This window comes from Scyliorhinus canicula, chromosome 1 (genome assembly GCF_902713615.1).
Source record: "Scyliorhinus canicula chromosome 1, sScyCan1.1, whole genome shotgun sequence".
Taxonomy (NCBI): Eukaryota; Metazoa; Chordata; class Chondrichthyes; order Carcharhiniformes; family Scyliorhinidae; genus Scyliorhinus; species Scyliorhinus canicula.
Genome location: NC_052146.1, coordinates 169,584,558 through 169,603,752, shown reverse-complemented (window position 1 = coordinate 169,603,752; position 19,195 = coordinate 169,584,558). Strand labels below are relative to the sequence as shown.

At 43.3% G+C, this 19,195-nt stretch overlaps 1 protein-coding gene across 1 annotated transcript in view; it reads left to right on the top strand.

Annotated features, from left to right (window-relative positions):
• LOC119962633 (zinc finger protein 292-like) overlaps positions 1–19,195 on the top strand; it is a 263,804-nt gene that overhangs the window by 147,493 nt on the left and 97,116 nt on the right. The window contains exon 3 of the mRNA XM_038790532.1: positions 4,506–4,584. Within this exon, the coding sequence (XP_038646460.1) occupies positions 4,506–4,584 (79 nt within the window). The remainder of the gene's footprint in view (positions 1–4,505; positions 4,585–19,195) is intronic.

The window sequence follows — 19,195 nt, the reverse complement described above, 5'->3', positions numbered from 1 at the left end:
CTGTGACTCTAGCTTGGTCTGATATCCTCTCTTGGCATCCCGAATTGCTTTTCGGAGGTTGTACCTGGATTTCGTGTATAAGTTAAAGTCACCTGACTTGAACACCTCAGACCTTTCCTTCAGTAGAGAGTCAATCTCGTGATTGAGCCATAGTTTCTGGTTGGGGAACGTACGTATTGCTTTCTTTGGCATGCAGTCGTCCACACATTTGCTGATGAAGTCTGTGACGGTGGTGGCATACACATTTAAGTTGGTCGCTGAGTTCTTAAATATGGACCAGTCCACTGTCTCCAAGCAGTTACATAGGAGCTCTTCTGTTTCCTCGGACCAGCAATGCACAAACTTCTTACATAAGAACTAGGAGCAGGAGTAGGCCATCTGGCCCCTCGAGCCTACTCCGCCATTCAGTGAGATCATGGCTGATCTTTTGTGGACTCAGCTCCAGTTTCCGGCCCGAACACCATAACCCTTAATCCCTTTATTCTTCAAAAAACTATCTATCTTTATCTTAAAAACATTTAATGAAGGAGCCTCAACTGCTTCACTGGGCAAGGAATTCCATAGATTCACAACCCTTTGGGTGAAGAAGTTCCTCCTAAACTCAGTCCTAAATCTAGTAGTGTTTATGTTGCTTGTGTTAAGTTATTCGTGTGTGTAAATAAAGTACCACTGATCTTGAACTAACTAACTGGATGTTTTGCTCTTTGATCGATATGCGGTTGAACCTTGTGGCAGTATCATTTGATACCTTCCGACTTGGAGCATACCATATCAACATCTAGACAAAAAAGGCAACAAGTTTTTTTTTGAAGAGGTAACAGAGAAGGTTAATAAGGGTAACACTGAGGTTATAGTGGGTCGAAAAAGGTAATAGTGTAGCTTTGTTAGTAAAGAAAGGGATCAATGCTGTAGTCAGACCATAAGGTGGTGCTTCTTCTCCCGGCATACAAGCAGCAACTCAAGCGGGATAATCCAGGTGGAGATTAAGACTAGGGAGGTTATGTTGCGCCGATCCAGATCCTTTATCTAAACCTGTCTCCTATTTTCCAAGGTCTACTTCCCTCTGTTCCCGCCCGTTCATATACCCGTCTAGATGCCTCTTAAATTATGCTATCGTGCCCGCCTCTAACCTCCGCTGGTAAAGCGTTCCAGGCACCCACCACCCTCTGCGTAAAAAAACTTTCCACGCACATCTCCCTTAAACTTTCCCCCCTCACCTTGAAATCATGACCCCTTGTAACTGACTCTTGGAAAAAGCTTGTGGCTATCCACCCTGTCCATACCTCTCATAATTTTGTAGACCTCAATCAGGTCCCCCCTCAACCTCCGTCTTTCCAACGAAAACAATCCTAATCTACTCAACCTTTCTTCATAGCTAGCCCCTCCATACCAGGCAACATCCTGGTGAACCTCCTCTGCACCCTCTCCAAAGCATCCACATCCTTCTGGTGATGTGGCGACCAGAACTGCATGCAGTATTCCAAATGTGGCCTAACCAAAGTCTTATACAACTGTAACATGACCTACCGACTCTTGTACTCAATACCCCGTCCGATGAAGGCAAGCCTGCTGTATGCCTTCTTGAACACTCTGTCAACCTGCGTTGCCACCTTCAGGGTACAGTGGACCTGAACTCCCAGATCTCTCTGTGCATCAATTTTCCCCAGGACCCTTCCATTGACCATATAGTCCGCTCTTGAATTTGATCTTCCAAAATGCATCACCTCTCATTTGCCTGGATTGAACTCCATCTGCCATTTCTCTGCCCAACTCTCCAATCTATCTATATTTAGTTGTATTCTCTGACAGTCCTCCTCGCTATCTGCAACTCCACCAATCTTTGTATCATCTGCAAACTTGCTAATCAGACCACCTATACCTTCCTCCAGGTCATTTATGTAGATCACAAACAATAGTGGTCGGAGCACGGATCTCTGTGGAACACCACTAGTCAACTTCTCCATTTTGAGGCACTCCCTTCCACCACTACTCTGTCTCCTGTTGCCCAGCCAGTTCTTTATCCATCTAGCTAGTACACCCTGAACCCCATACGACTTCACTTTTTTCATCAACCTGCCATGGGAAACCTTATCAAACGCCTTACTAAAGTCCATGTATATGACATCTACAGCCCTTCCCTCATCAATTAACTTTGTCATTTCCTCAAAGAATTCTATTAGGTTTGTAAGACATGACCTTCCCTGCACAAAACCATGCTGCCTATCACTGATAAGTCTATTTTCTTCCATATGTGAATAGATCCTATCCCTCAGTATCTTCTCCAAAAGTTTGACTACCACTGACGTCAAGCTCACAGGTCTATAATTCCCTGGATTTTCCCTGCTACCCTTCTTAAACAAAGGGACAACATTAGCAATTCTCCAGTCCTCCGGGACCTCGCCCATGCTCAAGGATGCTGTAAAGATATCTGTTAAGGCCCCAGCTATTTCGACCCTCGCCTCCCTCAGTAACCTGGGATAGATCCCATCCGGTCCTGGGGACTTGTCCACCTTAATGCCTTTTAGAATACCCAACACCTCCCCCTTCCTTGTGCCGACATGACCTAGAGTATTTAAACATCCATCCCTAGCCTCAACATCCGTCTTGTCCCTTTCCTTTGTGAATACCGATGCAAAGTACTCATTAAGAATCTCACCCATTTCCTCTGAGTCCACACATAAATTCCCTCTTTTGTCTTTGAGTGGGCCAATCCTTTCTCTAGTTACCCTCTTGCTCCTTACATAGAATAAAAGGTTTTGGGATTTTCCTTAACCCTGTACTGCGTCCCTCTTCTCTCACCGCGGCCTGAGTAGCATCATCTTCTATTTTAATGGCAAACGCAAAGTACTCTGCTTTACCTCCGCTCTTTCTCCTGCCGCCATGTGCAATTTTTAAAAAATCCCAGAATCGGCCCTACCCTTTTATTATTTGCATGCTTATAGAAAATTTCGGGATTTCCTTTTATGTCAGCTGCCAGTCCTTTCATGTGCTCTCTTTACTATTCCAATGAGTTTTTTTTTTCACTTCACCTCTGATCCTTCTATATTCAATCTGATTCGCCATTGTATTTTCTATCTGACATCTGTTGTCCATGCGCTTCTTCCCTTTCATCTTCATCTCTCATCATCCATTGCACTCTAGATTTTTGTCCCTTTTCTCTTCAAGGGCCTATACCATGGCATTACCTGCAATATGTTTTCACTGAAGGTGACCCATTTTTTCAGCCACCATCTTTTCTGCCAATACTTGACTCCAACTCACTCCGCTCAGATGCATTCTATGCTGGTTTTCCCCGAATTAGAACATAGAACAGTACAGCACAGAACAGGCCCTTCGGCCCTCAATGTTGTGCCGAGCCATGATCACCCTACTCAAACCCACGTATCCACCCTATACCCGTAACCCAACAACCCCCCCCTTAACCTTACTTTTTAGGACACTACGGGCAATTTAGCATGGCCAATCCACCTAACCCGCACATCTTTGGACTGTGGGAGGAAACCAGAGTACCCGGAGGAAACCCACGCACACACGGGGAGGTCGTGCAGACTCCACACAGACAGTGACCCAGCCGGGAATTGAACCTGGGACCCTGGAGCTGTGAAGCATTTATGCTAACCACCATGCTACCCTGCTGCCCCATTAATTAATTAACCCTACTCTGGATTGATCCTTATTGTTTTTATGTGGGCAACCTAAATCTTGTGGTACAATGATCTCTGTCTCCCAAGTGCTCTCCCACTGATATTTATGAGGATAATCATAAACTTCAAAGATGGGCCATCTCATTTTCCCAGAACCAGGCCCCTCTCATACTGGAATTTTTTGGAATGTGTTGTAAATCTTGTATATTTTATCACTCGCTTGCAAGCTCTTTCAAATTTGTAAATCTTGATTATGTATGCAAAGAATTTTGCTATTGACAGTTTCATTTTCTGCATAATAAAGATAGTGATGGTTGGTGCCAGGGAAAAAAAGCTGATGCAGCAGTATTTTATCTGACAGCATATCATGTCCATTTTCTTTACAAAAGCCTTTTACGCGAGAATTGTGGGTCTTCCCAACAAGTATGCATGCCCCTTGCACTCAACGTGGAATGCAGTATAGGAAAGCTTGCCTTTTTACTGCTAAAATGGCACTCGAATTCCTTGTTAATAGCATTGTAAGCAATTAAAGCTTTTCGTTAGGAATGGCAGCAAGTATGGATTTAGTGCTTAAATCTTAAAATATGTAATTTATTTAAGAAACTTTGAATTAGTAGGCTGACTATTTTGGATTGTCCCTAGAAACAATTTTTGTGTGTTAATTTTTGGTACATAGTCCAATGATATTTTTGCAGTTAAAGTTCAGACCTGAGTTTGTTTGGTGTGCATGCTAAAGTTTACCAAATGCTGTTGCAGAAAATATATTTAAAAATACTGTTGTATAAAATACATATAAAAATGCTGTTGTATGAAATACATATTAAAAAATAGTGTTAATATGGTTACCCTTTATCCATTCAGAAGCTGTACTGAGCTTTTGCTTTGCTTGCCGGATGAAGTGCCAGGTACGCTGTGGGAGCAGTTTCAAGATTGTGTACAGGTAAGTTGAGCTACGTGGTGTGACAATGAGTGCTATGCATCAAACATTCCCACATGTTGATTCTTGGCAAACGTTCAGTGTAGTATCCACCTATGTAAGTTTGCATGAGTAAGAGGGAAAACAAAACAAAAGCAGAAAATATTGGAAAAGCTCAACAGGCCTGGCAGTATGGAGAGAAAATAGTTAATGTTGGAGTCTACATGACTCTTCAGAGCTGAAGAAAATCCTATTGTGCAATAACTGCTTTGAAGCACATTTTGATGGTTTCCCAATGTTTAATAGTCTATTTCTGACTGAAGGCTTTAATTTCAGCCTCATTTAATCACAGAAGAAAGCTAAAATATCTACTATAATGTTAAATAAACAACCTTGCTAAGATATAGTTACTCATTCAGCAGCAGCTTAGAATGGCAGCAAGACAATCAGATTCAAAATAGTAAAATATACATGAAATGTTGGAAATAAACAGGTCTGGCAATACACATTTGTGGAAAGAGAAATAGGTTTAATGTTTTCGGTCATGACCTTTCATCAGAACTGGGAAATGTTCGAACGCTGTCTCCTGCCAATACAAGATGGCCACCGATATTTGTCTGCAAACACAGAAAACCGCTGCCTGATTTTGTCTTTCCAAACTTGGGTTGAGACGGGGGGCAATTTTTAAATGACCGATTATCATGGTAAATTGATGTAGCGTGATAAATGAAAGGAATGGAGAGCTGCAGTCATACAGATATCAAATCCGAATATAAACGGGCCCCACAGAGACTTTCTACAGTGTTGACCAATGGTTCCCAACCTTTTCTACGTAATGGCAAACTTTTGTACTATATTTTGAGGCACACCTCCTATTTTCTCCAACTGAAATTCCCTCTATTGAAAGTCCTTTATTCTTAAAAATCTACTAAAACACATCAAACCAACATCTTAATACAATTTTCATTGTTGAAGAAGTCTACAATGAAAGCCTTATCACCAGTTGCATGTCAAATGCCATTTTTTCCCCATTCAAGGTTTAGATTATCTTCAGTTCTTTCAAGTCTGTATTTCTGAATGTGAAAGCTCATAAGCAAAAGAAATGCTGTAAACAGCATCTTACTGAAAACATTAATGTGACACTTGCTACTTTTTCCTACCAAAGGACCAGTTTTGATCTGAAGCCTTGAAGTTCATCTGCGACAGTCAGAATGTTCTCGTCTTTCATCTGCATTTTAACTTTCAACTCACTCAGATGGCTAAGTATATCTGAAGGATGAAAATGAAAAATAAAATGAAATGAAAATCGCTTATTGTCACGAGTAGGCTTCAAATTAAGTTACTGTGAAAAGCCCCGAGTCGTCACATTCCGGCGCCTGTTCGGGAAGGCTGTTATGGGAATCAAACCGTGCTGCTGGCCTGCTTGGTCTGCTTTCAAAGCCAGCGATTTAGCCCTGTGCTAAACAGCCCCTGGATGCACAAGCTTAGTACACGAAGAATCATATATTAAATCATTGTATTGCAATTCATGCAGAGTTATGTATGTTATGGAGCACATAAACACAGGAGAGGATCTTTCCCCGAGGCAGCCATCGCACTTAGAACATAGAACGATACAGCGCAGTACAGGCCCTTTGGCCCTCGATGTTGCACCGACATGGAAAAAACTAAAGGCCATCTAACCTACACTATGCCCTTATCATCCATATGCTTATCCAATAAACTTTTAAATGCCCTCAATGTTGGCGAGTTCACTATTGTTGCAGGTAGGGCATTCCACGGCCCCACCACTCTTTGCGTAAAAAACCCACCTCTGACCTCTGTCCTATATCTATTACCCTTCAATTTAAGGCTATGTCCCCTCGTGCTAGCCACCTCCATCCGCGGGAGAAGGCTCTCGCTGTCCACCCTATCTAACCCTCTGATCATTTTGTATGTGCATGAGTATACTCTGGTGATACTCGTCCCACATCTTCACACAAAATAGTAAACGAGCATGATTTCAAAGGATGTGATTTTACATGATTCATAATAGTCACCATTTTTTCCTAAAACTGCATTTAACTCGGATGGCATTGCTTTGGCAACAAGGGTTTCATGGTGCAAGTTACAGTGGCTGACGATGTCAGGATTTTGTCTTTTCACCGTGCTCACAAATCCTTTGACTTTTTTTAACCATGGAAACTGCTCCATTAGTGCCAGTGCTATTGGCACAATTACGATTGTTTTCAACTAGATAAGCAGTTGTGACATGAAAGATGGTCTCTCCAGTTACATGGCCAGGCATTTATTTGCCAAAGAACTAATTCTCTTATAGAAACCTGTCAACAAACATGATATTGGCTTACAGCTGGCAGGGTCTGCTAATATCCGCAGAATCTTGAATCTGCAGGGCACATTTTCCATTAATTTCTAACTTCTTTTGAAGCCCCTGTTCAATTTCAACTGACGTTTCATCAGTATGCTTCTGACTGTATTATCAGAAAGAGGAACTTTGTCGATTTTCCTTAGCAGCATCAGCTCCCAACATTACTGTCAGAATGTGTTTGCATGCCTGCAAAATTAGGGTTTCAGCAATGGTGCACAGTTTATTCAATTTTGCTACAAGCTCCGCCACCACCACCTATGCATTATCTGAAACCTGTACACACACCATCATACGTTGGTTTTGCTTTACGTTTTGTGTTCTCAGGCGCTTGATATACTGTAATTCTTGCTGGAGAGTGAATGATGTTTTCTGATCGAATGGCGCTTCACGTTCTGGTATCATTGCAAAGTTTGAGCGCTCCTCTCTGGAAATCGGACATTTTGGGACAGGGCAAGCAGCATCACCAGTCCACCAAAATCCAAAGGCCGAGTACCTGTCGTTGAACTGTCTGTATATGAACTTTTTTATTTTCACCTGAGGTTTTGATTTTTCAGCCACATTTGAATCAGAATGGGATTAGAACATAGTGTGTAGAAGGAGGCCCATCGAGTCTGCACCGACGCACTTAAACCCTCACTTCCACCCTATCCCCATAACCCAATAATCCCTCCTAACCTTTTTGGACACTAAGGGCAATTTAACATAGCCAAACCACGTAACCTGCACGTCTTTGGACTGTGGGAGGAAACCGGAGCACCCGGAGGGAACCCACGCAGACACTGAGAGAATGTGCAGACTCCACACAGATAGTGACCCAGCAGGGAATCGAACCAGCAACCCTGGCGCTGTGAAGCCGCAATGCTATCCACTGTGCTCCATGCTGTCCTCAAATTTTCATAGAATTTACAGTGCGGAAGGAGGCCATTCGGCCCATCGAGTCTGCACCAGCTCTTGGAAAGAGCACCCTACCCAAGCCCATACCTCCACCCTATCCCCATAACCCAGTAACCCCACCTAACACTAAGGGCAATTTGGACTCTGAGGGCAATTTAGCATGGCCAATTCACCTAACCTGCACATCTTTGGACTGTGGGAGGAAACCGGAGCACCCCGAGAAACCCACGCAGACACTGGGAGAACGTGCAGATTCCACACGGACAGTGACCCAAGCCGGGATTCGAACCTGGGACCCTGGAGCTGTGAAGCATTTGTGCTAACCACTATGCTACCGTGCTGCCCTTCTTCACTTCTCTTCAAAAACTTATTCATGGAAAACTGTGTAGTCGAACACACTGTACAAATATTCTCGAGCATCGACTTGAAAACTCAATTTAGCTCTTCGGCAATGCCAAGCAAAACACTGCTCCAAAGGTGTACCCTTGCCCCAATGTCTCACAGCAGAGTTATCAATCTTTGGTTGCTTTCTCTAAACTGCAGGGCTTCTTTTGAGATCTCTCCGATCACTAGGGCTTCTCCTGAGCCCACAGCCTTTTCTCTAATTGGAGCCTGTTTCTCCACGTAACTTTATTGGTTACTATTTCTTCCTCCGTCTTCTTCCCTTAGAACTTTTTGTTTTTACTTCTGCCTTGTCCCTTCTCTTGTTTTTTCAATCTCTCTTTCTCTCCATCTTCTCCCTGGGTTTGCGTGCCCTTATTGAGTTTTGACTCTTTGCGCAGGTGTGCGAGACCTTCATTTTCAGCTCTGAAGTCGTCAACGCCAAGTCTCGTTCAACTTATGGCCTCTCATGCACGTACCAGCGGGAACAGGTCACACATGCGTGGTTCAGGGTTTTTATGTTAGTCAATCCCACGCGCAAATGAGTTGATGGGGTAGAAAGAGAGGAATTAATTCCTCTGGAGGGAGAAGCCCTTCATTTTATTTTGTGCCATGTGTTGATTTCATTTCATCATTGAGTAATGATCATCATAGCGGTCTAATTATTGCAGAATAAGAACATAGAACATAAGAACATAAGAACTAGGAGTAGGCCATCTGGCCCCTCGAGCCTGCTCCGCCATTCAATTAGATCATGGCTGATCTTTTGTGGACTCAGCTCCACTTTCCGGCCCGAACACCATAACCCTTAATCCCTTTATTCTTCAAAAAACTATCTATCTTTACCTTAAAAACATGTAATGAAGGACCCTCAACTGCTTCACTGGGCAAGGAATTCCATAGATTCACAACCCTTTGGGTGAAGAAGTTCCTCCTAAACTCAGTTCTAAATCTACTTCCCCTTATTTTGAGGCTATGCCCCCTAGTTCTGCTGTCACCCGCCAGTGGAAACAACCTGCCCGCATCTATCCTATCTATTCCCTTCATAATTTTAAATGTTTCTATAAGATCCCCCTCATCCTTCTAAATTCCAACGAGTACAGTCCCAGTCTACTCAACCTCTCCTCATAATCCAACCCCTTCAGCTCTGGGATTAACCTAGTGAATCTCCTCTGCACACCCTCCAGCGCCAGTACGTCCTTTCTCAAGTAAGGAGACCAAAACTGAACACACTACTCCAGGTGTGGCCGCACTAACACCTTATACAATTGCAACATAACCTCCCTAGTCTTAAACTCCATCCCTCTAGCAATGAAGGACAAAATTCCATTTGCCTTCTTAATCACCTGTTGCACTTGTAAACCAACCTTCTGTGACTCATGCACTAGCACACCCAAGTCTCTCTGAACAGCGGCATGCTTTAATATTTTATCGTTTAAATAATAATCCCGTTTGCTGTTATTCCTACCAAAATGGATAACCTCACATTTGTCAACATTGTATTCCATCTGCCAGACCCGAGCCCATTCACTTAACCTATCCAAATCCCTCTGCAGACTTCCAGTATCCTCTGCACTTTTTGCTTTACCACTCATCTTAGTGTCATCTGAAAACTTGGACACATTGCCCTTGGTCCCCAACTCCAAATCATCAATGTAAATTGTGAACAATTGTGGGCCCAACACGGATCCCTGAGGGACACCACTAGCCACTGACTGCCAACCAGAGAAACACCCATTTATCCCAACTCTTTGCTTTCTATTAATTAACCAATCCTCTATCCATGCTACTACTTTACCCTTAATGCCATGCATCTTTATCTTATGCAGCAACCTTTTGTGTGGCACCTTGTCAAAGGCTTTCTGGAAATCCAGATATACCACATCCATTGGCTCCCCGTTATCTACTGCACTGGTAATATCCTCAAAAAATTCCACTAAATTAGTTAGGCATGACCTGCCTTTTACGAACCCATGCTGCGTCTGCCCAATGGGACAATTTCTATCCAGATGCCTCGCAATTTCTTCCTTGATGATAGATTCCAGCATCTTCCCTATTACCGAAGTTAAACTCACTGGCCTATAATTTCCTGCTTTCTGCCTACCTCCTTTTTTAAACAGTGGCGTCACGTTGGCTAATTTCCAATCCACCGGGACCACCCCAGAGTCTAGTGAATGTCGGTAAATTATCACTAGTGCATCTGCAATTTCCCTAGCCATCTCTTTTAGCACTCTGGGATGCATTCCATCAGGGCCAGGAGACTTGTCTACCTTTAGCCCCATTAGCTTGCCCATCACTCCCTCCTTAGTGATAACAATCCTCTCAAGGTCCTCACCTGTCATAGCCTCATTTCTATCAGTCGCTGGCATGTTATTTGTGTCTTCCACTGTGAAGACCGACCCAAAAAACCTGTTCAGTTCCTCAGCCATTTCCTCATTTCCCATTATTAAAACTCCCTTCTCATCCTCTAAAGGACCGATATTTACCTTAGCCACTCTTTATTGTCTTATATATTTGTAAAAACTTTTACTGTCTGTTTTTATATTCTGAGCAAGTTTACTCTCATACTCTATCTTACTCTTCTTTATAGCTTTTTTAGTAGCTTTCTGTTGCCCCCTAAAGATTTCCCAGTCCTCTAATCTCCCAGCAATCTTTGCCACTTTATATGCTTTTTCCTTCAATTTGATACTCTCCCTTATTTCCTTAGATATCCACGGTCGATTTTCCCTCTTTCTTCCGTCCTTCCTTTTTGTTGGTATAAACCTTTGCTGAGCACTGTGAAAAATCGCTTGGAAGGTTCTCCACTGTTCCTCAACTGTTCCACCATAAAGTCTTAGCTCCCAGTCTACCTTAGCTAGTTCTTCTCTCATCCCCTTGTAATCTCCTTTGTTTAAACACAAAACACTAGTATTTGATTTTACTTTCTCACCCTCCATCTGTATTTTAAATTCCACCATATTGTGATCGCTCCTTCCGAGAGGATCCCTAACTATGAGATCATGAATCAATCCTGTCTCATTACACAGGACAAGATCTAGGACCGCTTGTTCCCTCGTAGGTTCCATTACATACTGTTCTAGGAAACTATCGCGGATACATTCTATAAACTCCTCCTCACGGTTGCCTTGACCGACCTGGTTAAACCAATCGACATGTAGATTAAAATCCCCCATGATAACTGCTGTACCATTTCTACATGCATCAGTTATTTCTTTGTTTATTGCCTGCCCCACCATCTCGTTACTATTTGGTGGCCGATAGACTACTCCTATCAGTGACTTTTTCGCCTTACTATTCCTGATTTCCACCCAAATGGATTCAACCTTATCCTCCATAGCACCGATATCATCCCTTACTATTGTCCGGATGTCATCCTTAAATAACAGAGCAACACCACCTCCCTTACCATCCACTCTGTCCTTCCGAATAGTTTGATACCCTCGGATATTTAACTCCCAGTCGTGACCATCCTTTAACCATGTTTCAGTAATGGCCACTAAATCATAGTCATTTACGATGATTTTGCCACCAACTCATTTACTTTATTCCGAATACTACGAGCATTCAGGTAAAGTACACTTATGTTGGTTTTTTTACCTCTGTTTTGAATCTTAACATCTCCAGTTTTATTCCTTTTGTTATTACTGGGCCTATTCACTGTGCTCCCCTCAGTCACTGTACCTTGTACTGTCGCCCTTATGGATTTCTGACTATGTCTTCTCTGCCTTGCACTTTTCCCTTTACTTCCTTTTGTTTCTGTCCCTGTTTTACTACCTTCCAACTTCCAGCATTGGTTCCCATCCCCCTGCCACATTAGTTTAAACCCTCCCCAACAGCTCTAGAAAACACCCCCCCTAGGACATCGGTTCCAGTCCTGCCCAAGTGCAGACCGTCCGGTTTGTACTGGTCCCACCTCCCCCAGAACCGGTCCCAATGCCCCAGGAATTTGAATCCCTCCCTCTTGCACCATCTCTCAAGCCACGCATTCATTCTATCTATCCTGAAATTCCTACTCTGACTAGCTCGTGGCACTGGTAGCAATCCTGAGATTACTACCTTTGAGGTCCTACTTTTTAGTTTAACTCCTAACTCCCTGAATTCCGCTTGTAGGACCTCATCCCGTTTCTTTACCTATATCGTTGGTGCCTATGTGCACCACGACAGCTGGCTGTTCACCCCCCCCCCCCCCCCCCCCCCCAGAATGTCCTGCAGCCGCTCCGAGACATCCTTGACCCTTGCACCAGGGAGGCAACATACCATCCTGGAGTCTCGATTGCGTCCACAGAACCGCCTGTCTATTCCCCTTACGATCGAGTCCCCTATCACTATAGCCCCCATTTTTCTTCCTGCCCTGGCAGGAAGAATGGCACTAAGCAAGAAAAATAGCATAGGTTCTTTTAACTTGTTCTTGAAATAAGAGCTGGGCTGTTTAGGGATTGATGCCAAAAAGCACTTGACATAAAGGTTAGTGAAAATCTAGAAAGCTTTCTCCTGAAAGGTGGTTGAAGCTAAATCAGACCATTTCAAAATGGATCAATAGATTTTTGTTGACGAGGGTATTGAGTCTTACAGAACCAAGGTAGATAGGTGGAGTTAAATTCTAATAACCTAAATGAATGGCATTATTTAATTTGAGTCTACAATTGTCTCTTATTCAAGAGGATAGCTATAAAACTAATTTTTTAAGAATAGATTCTATTTATAAAACTTCTTACGATATACTTGCTGACTGTTGCATATGAACAGGAGTAGGTCATTCAGTCCCGTGAGGTGGTTCCACCATTCAATTAGATTAATATCTCATTTACCCACCTATTCCCCATATCCCTTGATACCCTTTATGAAAATATGCTCCCTGATTTCACTCCTAAATGACCTCGTTCTAATTTTAAGGTTGTGCCCCTTGTTCTGGCTTCCCTCGCAGGATAAATTATCTATAGCTACCCTATCAAATTCCATTAACATTTTAATGATTTACCTTCAACCTCCAGTTTACACAACCTGTACACTCAGTGCAGCCCTTTAAATCTCTGTACTATTCTGAAGAATCGGCACCAGTTCCACCACAATGCCGGTAAATCCTTCAGTGTTGTGTCCAAAGCCCATGCTGTACTCCCGAGAACCCTGCATCAGTACAACTGAAACTTCACTTTGTATTCCAGCCTTTGAGGCACCAACTAACATTCTGTTAAGCTTTTTGACTCTTATTTTTATACCGGCATTAGCTTTTAGTGATGTACATGAATACCTGAATCCGTTTGCTCTTCCATAGTGCCTAGTTTCTCAACGGCTACAGTACCTCAAATCCAGCTATCCAAAAACAGTCCAAAACCAGGACCACTTTTTTAAAAAAGTTCTATACACAAAAAGTTAAGTGTCATAAATGAATGAAAAAACTTGCTTTGGGGAGTTGCTGCATCTGCATAGTGAACATGCGGATTAGTGATCTGCTTCGCCTGCTGTCATTTCTTGCCCTGTTGAGTGGGGAGTTGGTGGGAGTGACTCTTGACCCACACCTAACCCAGCTCGGAAATTTTCAGGCTGTTGCACTTCTCTGCACAACCTGCACCTTGAGTATTTCTCTAATGTTCCAATGACCCAAAGTGAAGTTAAAGCACTATCGAGCTTCAGTGTGGCTGCCTTAGACTTCAACTTAATCACTGTAAATCTTTATCTAATTACACCACAGCTATTTTGAAGTGCCTGGGGAGCTTTTTCAGAAAACTGCACTTGGTTGTGAGACACCTTGCCTGTATTAAGAAATTATTCCAATTTTTCTGCCTTGTATCCAAAAGGGATGATATCAAACTTTCCAAATTAAACTTCCATCTGCCAAAGTGCGCAAGTGTTTTTTTTTAACAAACATCAACTTAATGCTCGTCCAAAATATTACAAACAGCATCAAATCCATTTAGATCATGAAACTGTCATGTGAGAGTACCTTTAAGAAATGGGTGTTTATTACTGCAGTGATGTCAGAGTGGGTGGAGCTGGGCTGTCTGTCAGCTTTTTAGTTTTGTTTTAGGCTGTTTGCTGCAGGGTGTGTTTTAGTTTCGTTTTCAGAGCTATATAGCTGCAGTCACAGCCAGAAGGTGTATTAGAGGCTCTCTTTGTAATCTAAAGACTGTAAATCGATCCTGGTGATTTAAAACTAATAACAGTAGTGACTTTAACCTGATGTGCTTCTGGTAAAATATGTTTTAAGTCTAATGGATGTTAAAATGAAAGCTTAAAGCATTACTTAGTGTTGTATTCTTTGGGGATTGTATTTGAATTGATGGTTGCTAAGATTTTCACTATGTTTTAAAAAGGTTAACTTGAGTTCATAGAATAAACATTGTTTTGCTTTAAAAAATACTTTTCCATTTCTGCTGTACCACATCTGTAGAGTGGGCCATGTGCTCCCCATACCACAATCTATTAAAAGTTGTGGGTCAGGTGAACTCAATGATACACTTTGGGGTTCTCTAAACTCTGGCCCATAACAAAACATCTGACGTTTTGGTAAGTGTGGGTGAACAAACAGCATTTGAGTAAAGTCCCTTTACCCTGCACATGTTGCATAAAGAAACTTTTATTAGTGGGCTTTAATGCTTTCACCATCTCCGGTGGCAGAGAAATTCCAATAACCCTGCGATTGACCAGTGAATGAAGAATTCTCCATAACACAAACCCAGAGGGGGAAGGGAGGGAAGGAGCTCCGTGGTTGGGTGGGAAGAAAGATAAATTGGATGGTATCGTGGTGGCAGTGCTGGGATCATGGACTCAACAGTGGGGCTGGAAAGGAGATTTGGTGATGGAGATGGAGAGAATGGTATTTTCTATGAATCTGCTAGTTGGCCTGCTAGTTCTAGGAACTATAGTTCCAACTCAGCAGTTGTTGATCCAAATCTACAAATAAAGATGCTGAGCTACAAGAGGGTACTCTAAATTTAAAACAAAAACGGAAATATTAGGAACATCTTGAAAGAGATTAGAAACATAGATTTTAGGGAGATAATTCCATGGTTAGGGTTAGATGAAGGCATGAGTATCAGTGACTGAAATCTGGAATGTGCATGAGGCCAAACTTGGAGGAGCTATCTCAGCAGGCCTTGGATCTGGGCAAGGGACAAAGTCATAGGAATTCAAACTGATGAGAATTTTTAAGACCCAGCATTTTTTCAACCAGGACCCAAAGTTTGCTAGCAGGCACTTGGGGTGATGAGAGTAAGAATGCAAGCAGCACAGTTCATATGTTAACAGTTGTAGGACATGGGGGTAAGATTTCTGGAAAGGGATCTGCAGGATATTCTGACACAATGAGATCTGCCAGACGCTCCAACCCTGCAGGGACACCTTTGTAAAACTTTGTGCAGTTGTCACGTGCACTTGATATTTAATCACAGAGCAAGTGAATAATCGAGTGTGATTTTAATCATCTGATAGATTGATCAAATCAAACTGGCAAGGATAGTCTGAAGGATGAGATCATAGTGTGCTCGAAAAGGTTGTTCAGAATAATGTGTTCTAGAGCCGAGCAGGGGACCTGGTAATGTGTAACTAGACAGGATAAATTCATGATCTTCTAGTAAAGGAGCCTCCAGACAACAATGATCGTAACAGGATAAAATTTCATTTCAGTTTGAGGGTGAGAAATCTAGTTTAAAGAATAGTAGCTCAATCTTAAATAAAGGCAATTACATGGCTATGAGAACAAAGTTGGCGAAGCGGACTGGGTTAAACGGTAAGAACGTAGAGAAGCAATAGCAGACATTTTGAGGAAATATTTCTTCGTGACTTATTCCATTGATAAAGGCTCTATGAGAAGGATGCATCATCCATGGCTAAATACGGAAGTTGAAAGTATGCAATTGAAAGAAATTGTCTTCATTACTATGAAGATCAGTGCTAGGTCAGAAGATTGAGCAAACCTTGGCATCCGACAAAAAATGACTTTGTGGGGGAGGGAGGGGGGGGGGGGGGGGGGAGAGGATGAGAGGGAGCCAGTATAAAAGTAAAAACAGACAGAATCTCTACAAGTACTTTGGGGTAAAAAAAAGTAGTTAGAGTGACCGTTGGTCCCTCAGAGGGTGAGACTAGGGTATTAATAATGGGAAACTGGGGAATGGCGGAAACATTGAAGAGGTATTTTGTGTCTGTCTTCACTGTAGAAGACACAAAAGGCATCCCAAGAATAATTGAAAATCAAGAGGGGGAAAAGGGAGAGAGGAACTGGGACTGAAGGCTGCCAAGCTCCCTCGACCTGAACGCCTGCATCTTTGGGTCTCAAAAGAAGACGTTTTTGATATAATAAATCATTGGTTGTTATTCCTAAATTCGATGGGAGATGGTGGAATTTGAATTCAGCCAATAATGATGGCCGTGGATCGATTGTCATAAAAGCCCTTCTGGTTCACAAATTTGAAGGAAATCTGCCATCCTTACCTGGTCTGGACTACATATGAATTCAGGCCCACAGTAATATGGTTGACTTTTAATGCCCTCTTGTATCAAACCGCTTGAAGGAGCTGGATGGACCACCCTACGTTAACTTAAGTACTGGAAACAACAATGGCAAACTCAGCCCTTTCAACTATGCAACTTTGTAAAGTCTTCCTTACTAACATTTGGGGGCGGATGCCAAAATTGAGAGAGCTGTCAAGACTTGCTGAGCAAAAGCCTGATATAGACTCATGGAGTCATACCTTTATAGATTATGTCCCAGACACGCCCATCATCACCAGCAGGGCATACCCAGCAGAGGTGGCAGCACAGTGGTGTACACGTGGGAGGGAGTTACCCTGTGGGAGTCCTTAACTTCGACTCTGGATCCCCATGAAATCTCATGGCATCAGTTGCCCAAATATGGGCAAAGATCGTAGATCATAGAATTTACTGTGCAGAAGGAGGCCATTTGGCCCCCAAGTCTGCAGACCCTTGAAAAGAGCACCCTACCCAAGCCCACGCCTCGACCCTATCCCGATAACCCCACTTAACACATCTTTGTGACACTAAGAGGCAATTTAGCATGCCCAGTCAACCTAACCTGCACAATCTTTGGACTGTGGGAGGAAACCGAAGCACCCGGAGGAAACCCATGCAGACACGGAGAGAATGTGCAGACTCCGCACAGTGACCCAAGCCGGGAATCGAACCCGGGTCCTTGACGCTGCGAAGCAACCGTGCCACCCGGTGGTGGGCAGTTTATTGGAAAAACAACCTGAGTACCAGCATAATTTAAGTTGGCCTTTGAAACTTTGAAAAATTCTTTAAGAAACAGGAGTAACTTGTTCGCTGAGAGCATTGCTGGTGCTGTAGATGGTCTACCTCTGATTACCACGTACTGCCATCTCTCTGCAGATGAAGCAGTACTCCCATGTTGAACGCCACTTCAAGGAAGCAGAGGGTTGAATGGTCACAATTACTCTGGTGGAAGGCCTTCAATATCCATCACCAAGTAGCTTGGTAGCACCACTATTAACTGAGTTGGCCAGGTCCTAAAGGACATTGCTGCAGACCCAGTCTAGCAATGAGTGGTGAGGGAACCAAGAAGGGGAAAACATTTACTTGACTCATTCTGCTTGCCACTGATGCATTTCTCCATGACCATATCGTTTAGCATAGCCATCACATGTCCTTGTTCAGTCTTCACATTGAGGATACTCTCCATGTTGTGTGGCACTGCTGCAGTGCTAAATGGGCTAGATTTAGAACAGCTCTTGCAACTCAAGACTGTGCAGCCATGAGGCGCTGTGGGTCATGAGTAGCAGCAGAATTGTACGAGACCGCAATCTATCACTTCATGGCCCGGCATAACTCCCACTCAGCCATTCACCAAGCCAGAAGATCAACTCTTTGAGTGCAGGAGGGCATGCCGGAGAAGCACAAGGCATATCTAGAAATGATGTGTGAACCTCGTGAAGGTACAACTCCAGACTACTTACATGCTTAAACATGCAATAGACAAAGCTAAATGATCCCACAGCCAACAGATTAGCTCAAAGCTCTGCAGTCCTGCCACATCTAGTGGTGAATGGTGGTGGACAATTTAACAACTCACTGGAGGAGGAGGAGGCGGCTCCACAAGTATTCCCATTCTCAATGATGGGGGAGCCGAGCACAAGGCTGAAGAATTTGGACAATCTACCTCCAGAGGTGCCCAGCATCTCAGATGCCAGTCTTCAGCCAATTTGATTCATGTTACGTGATATCAAGAAACAATTGAAGGCAATGGATACTGGAAAGGCTATGAGCCTGTGACAATCCAACAACACTAAAGATGTGCTCCTGAACTTTCTGCACCCCGAGGCAAGCTTTTTGAGTACTGCACTGGCATCAACCTCGCAATCAGGAAATTTGCCCAGGCATACCCTGTAAACAAAAAGCAGGCCAAATCCAACCGGGCCAATTACCGGCTGAACAATCTACTCTCTCTCATCAGTAAAGTGATTGAAAGGGTTGTCAACAGTGCTCTCAAGTGGCACTTGCTCAGCAATAACCTGCTCAGTTTGGCTTCTGCTTGGATCACTCTGCTCCTGGTCTCATTCTGCTCCTGGCCTCATTATTGTCTTGATCCAAACAGGAACAAAAGAGCTGAACTCCAGGTGCAAGGTGAGTGTGATAGCCCTTGACTTCAAGTCAGCATTTGATAGAATATGGCATCAGCTCTTGCAAAAATGATGTTGTGATGTTGTACCCAGCCCACGTCTGGTGACTTTTAACAGCTGAAAACATGATTTTGAAACACCAGAGGAGGCGATGGAGTTTTTAAGAGACAACGGACTGGCAGGAGAAAGAGGACATTGAACTGTGGAGGAGATGGGTGCTTTTTCTTGCATCTTTTTTCTCGCTTGTTGGAAAACTTTTCCCCTTCAAGATGTTTTGTTGCTTTGAAGGTGAGTGCACCTTTTTGTCTTGTTTCATTGTTGCTTGGGGTGGTTGGAGGCTCAGGCAGCCTTGGGCGGGAGCTGCCAGGCCAGCTGGGTGGGTTACTTAATGGAAGCGCAGTGG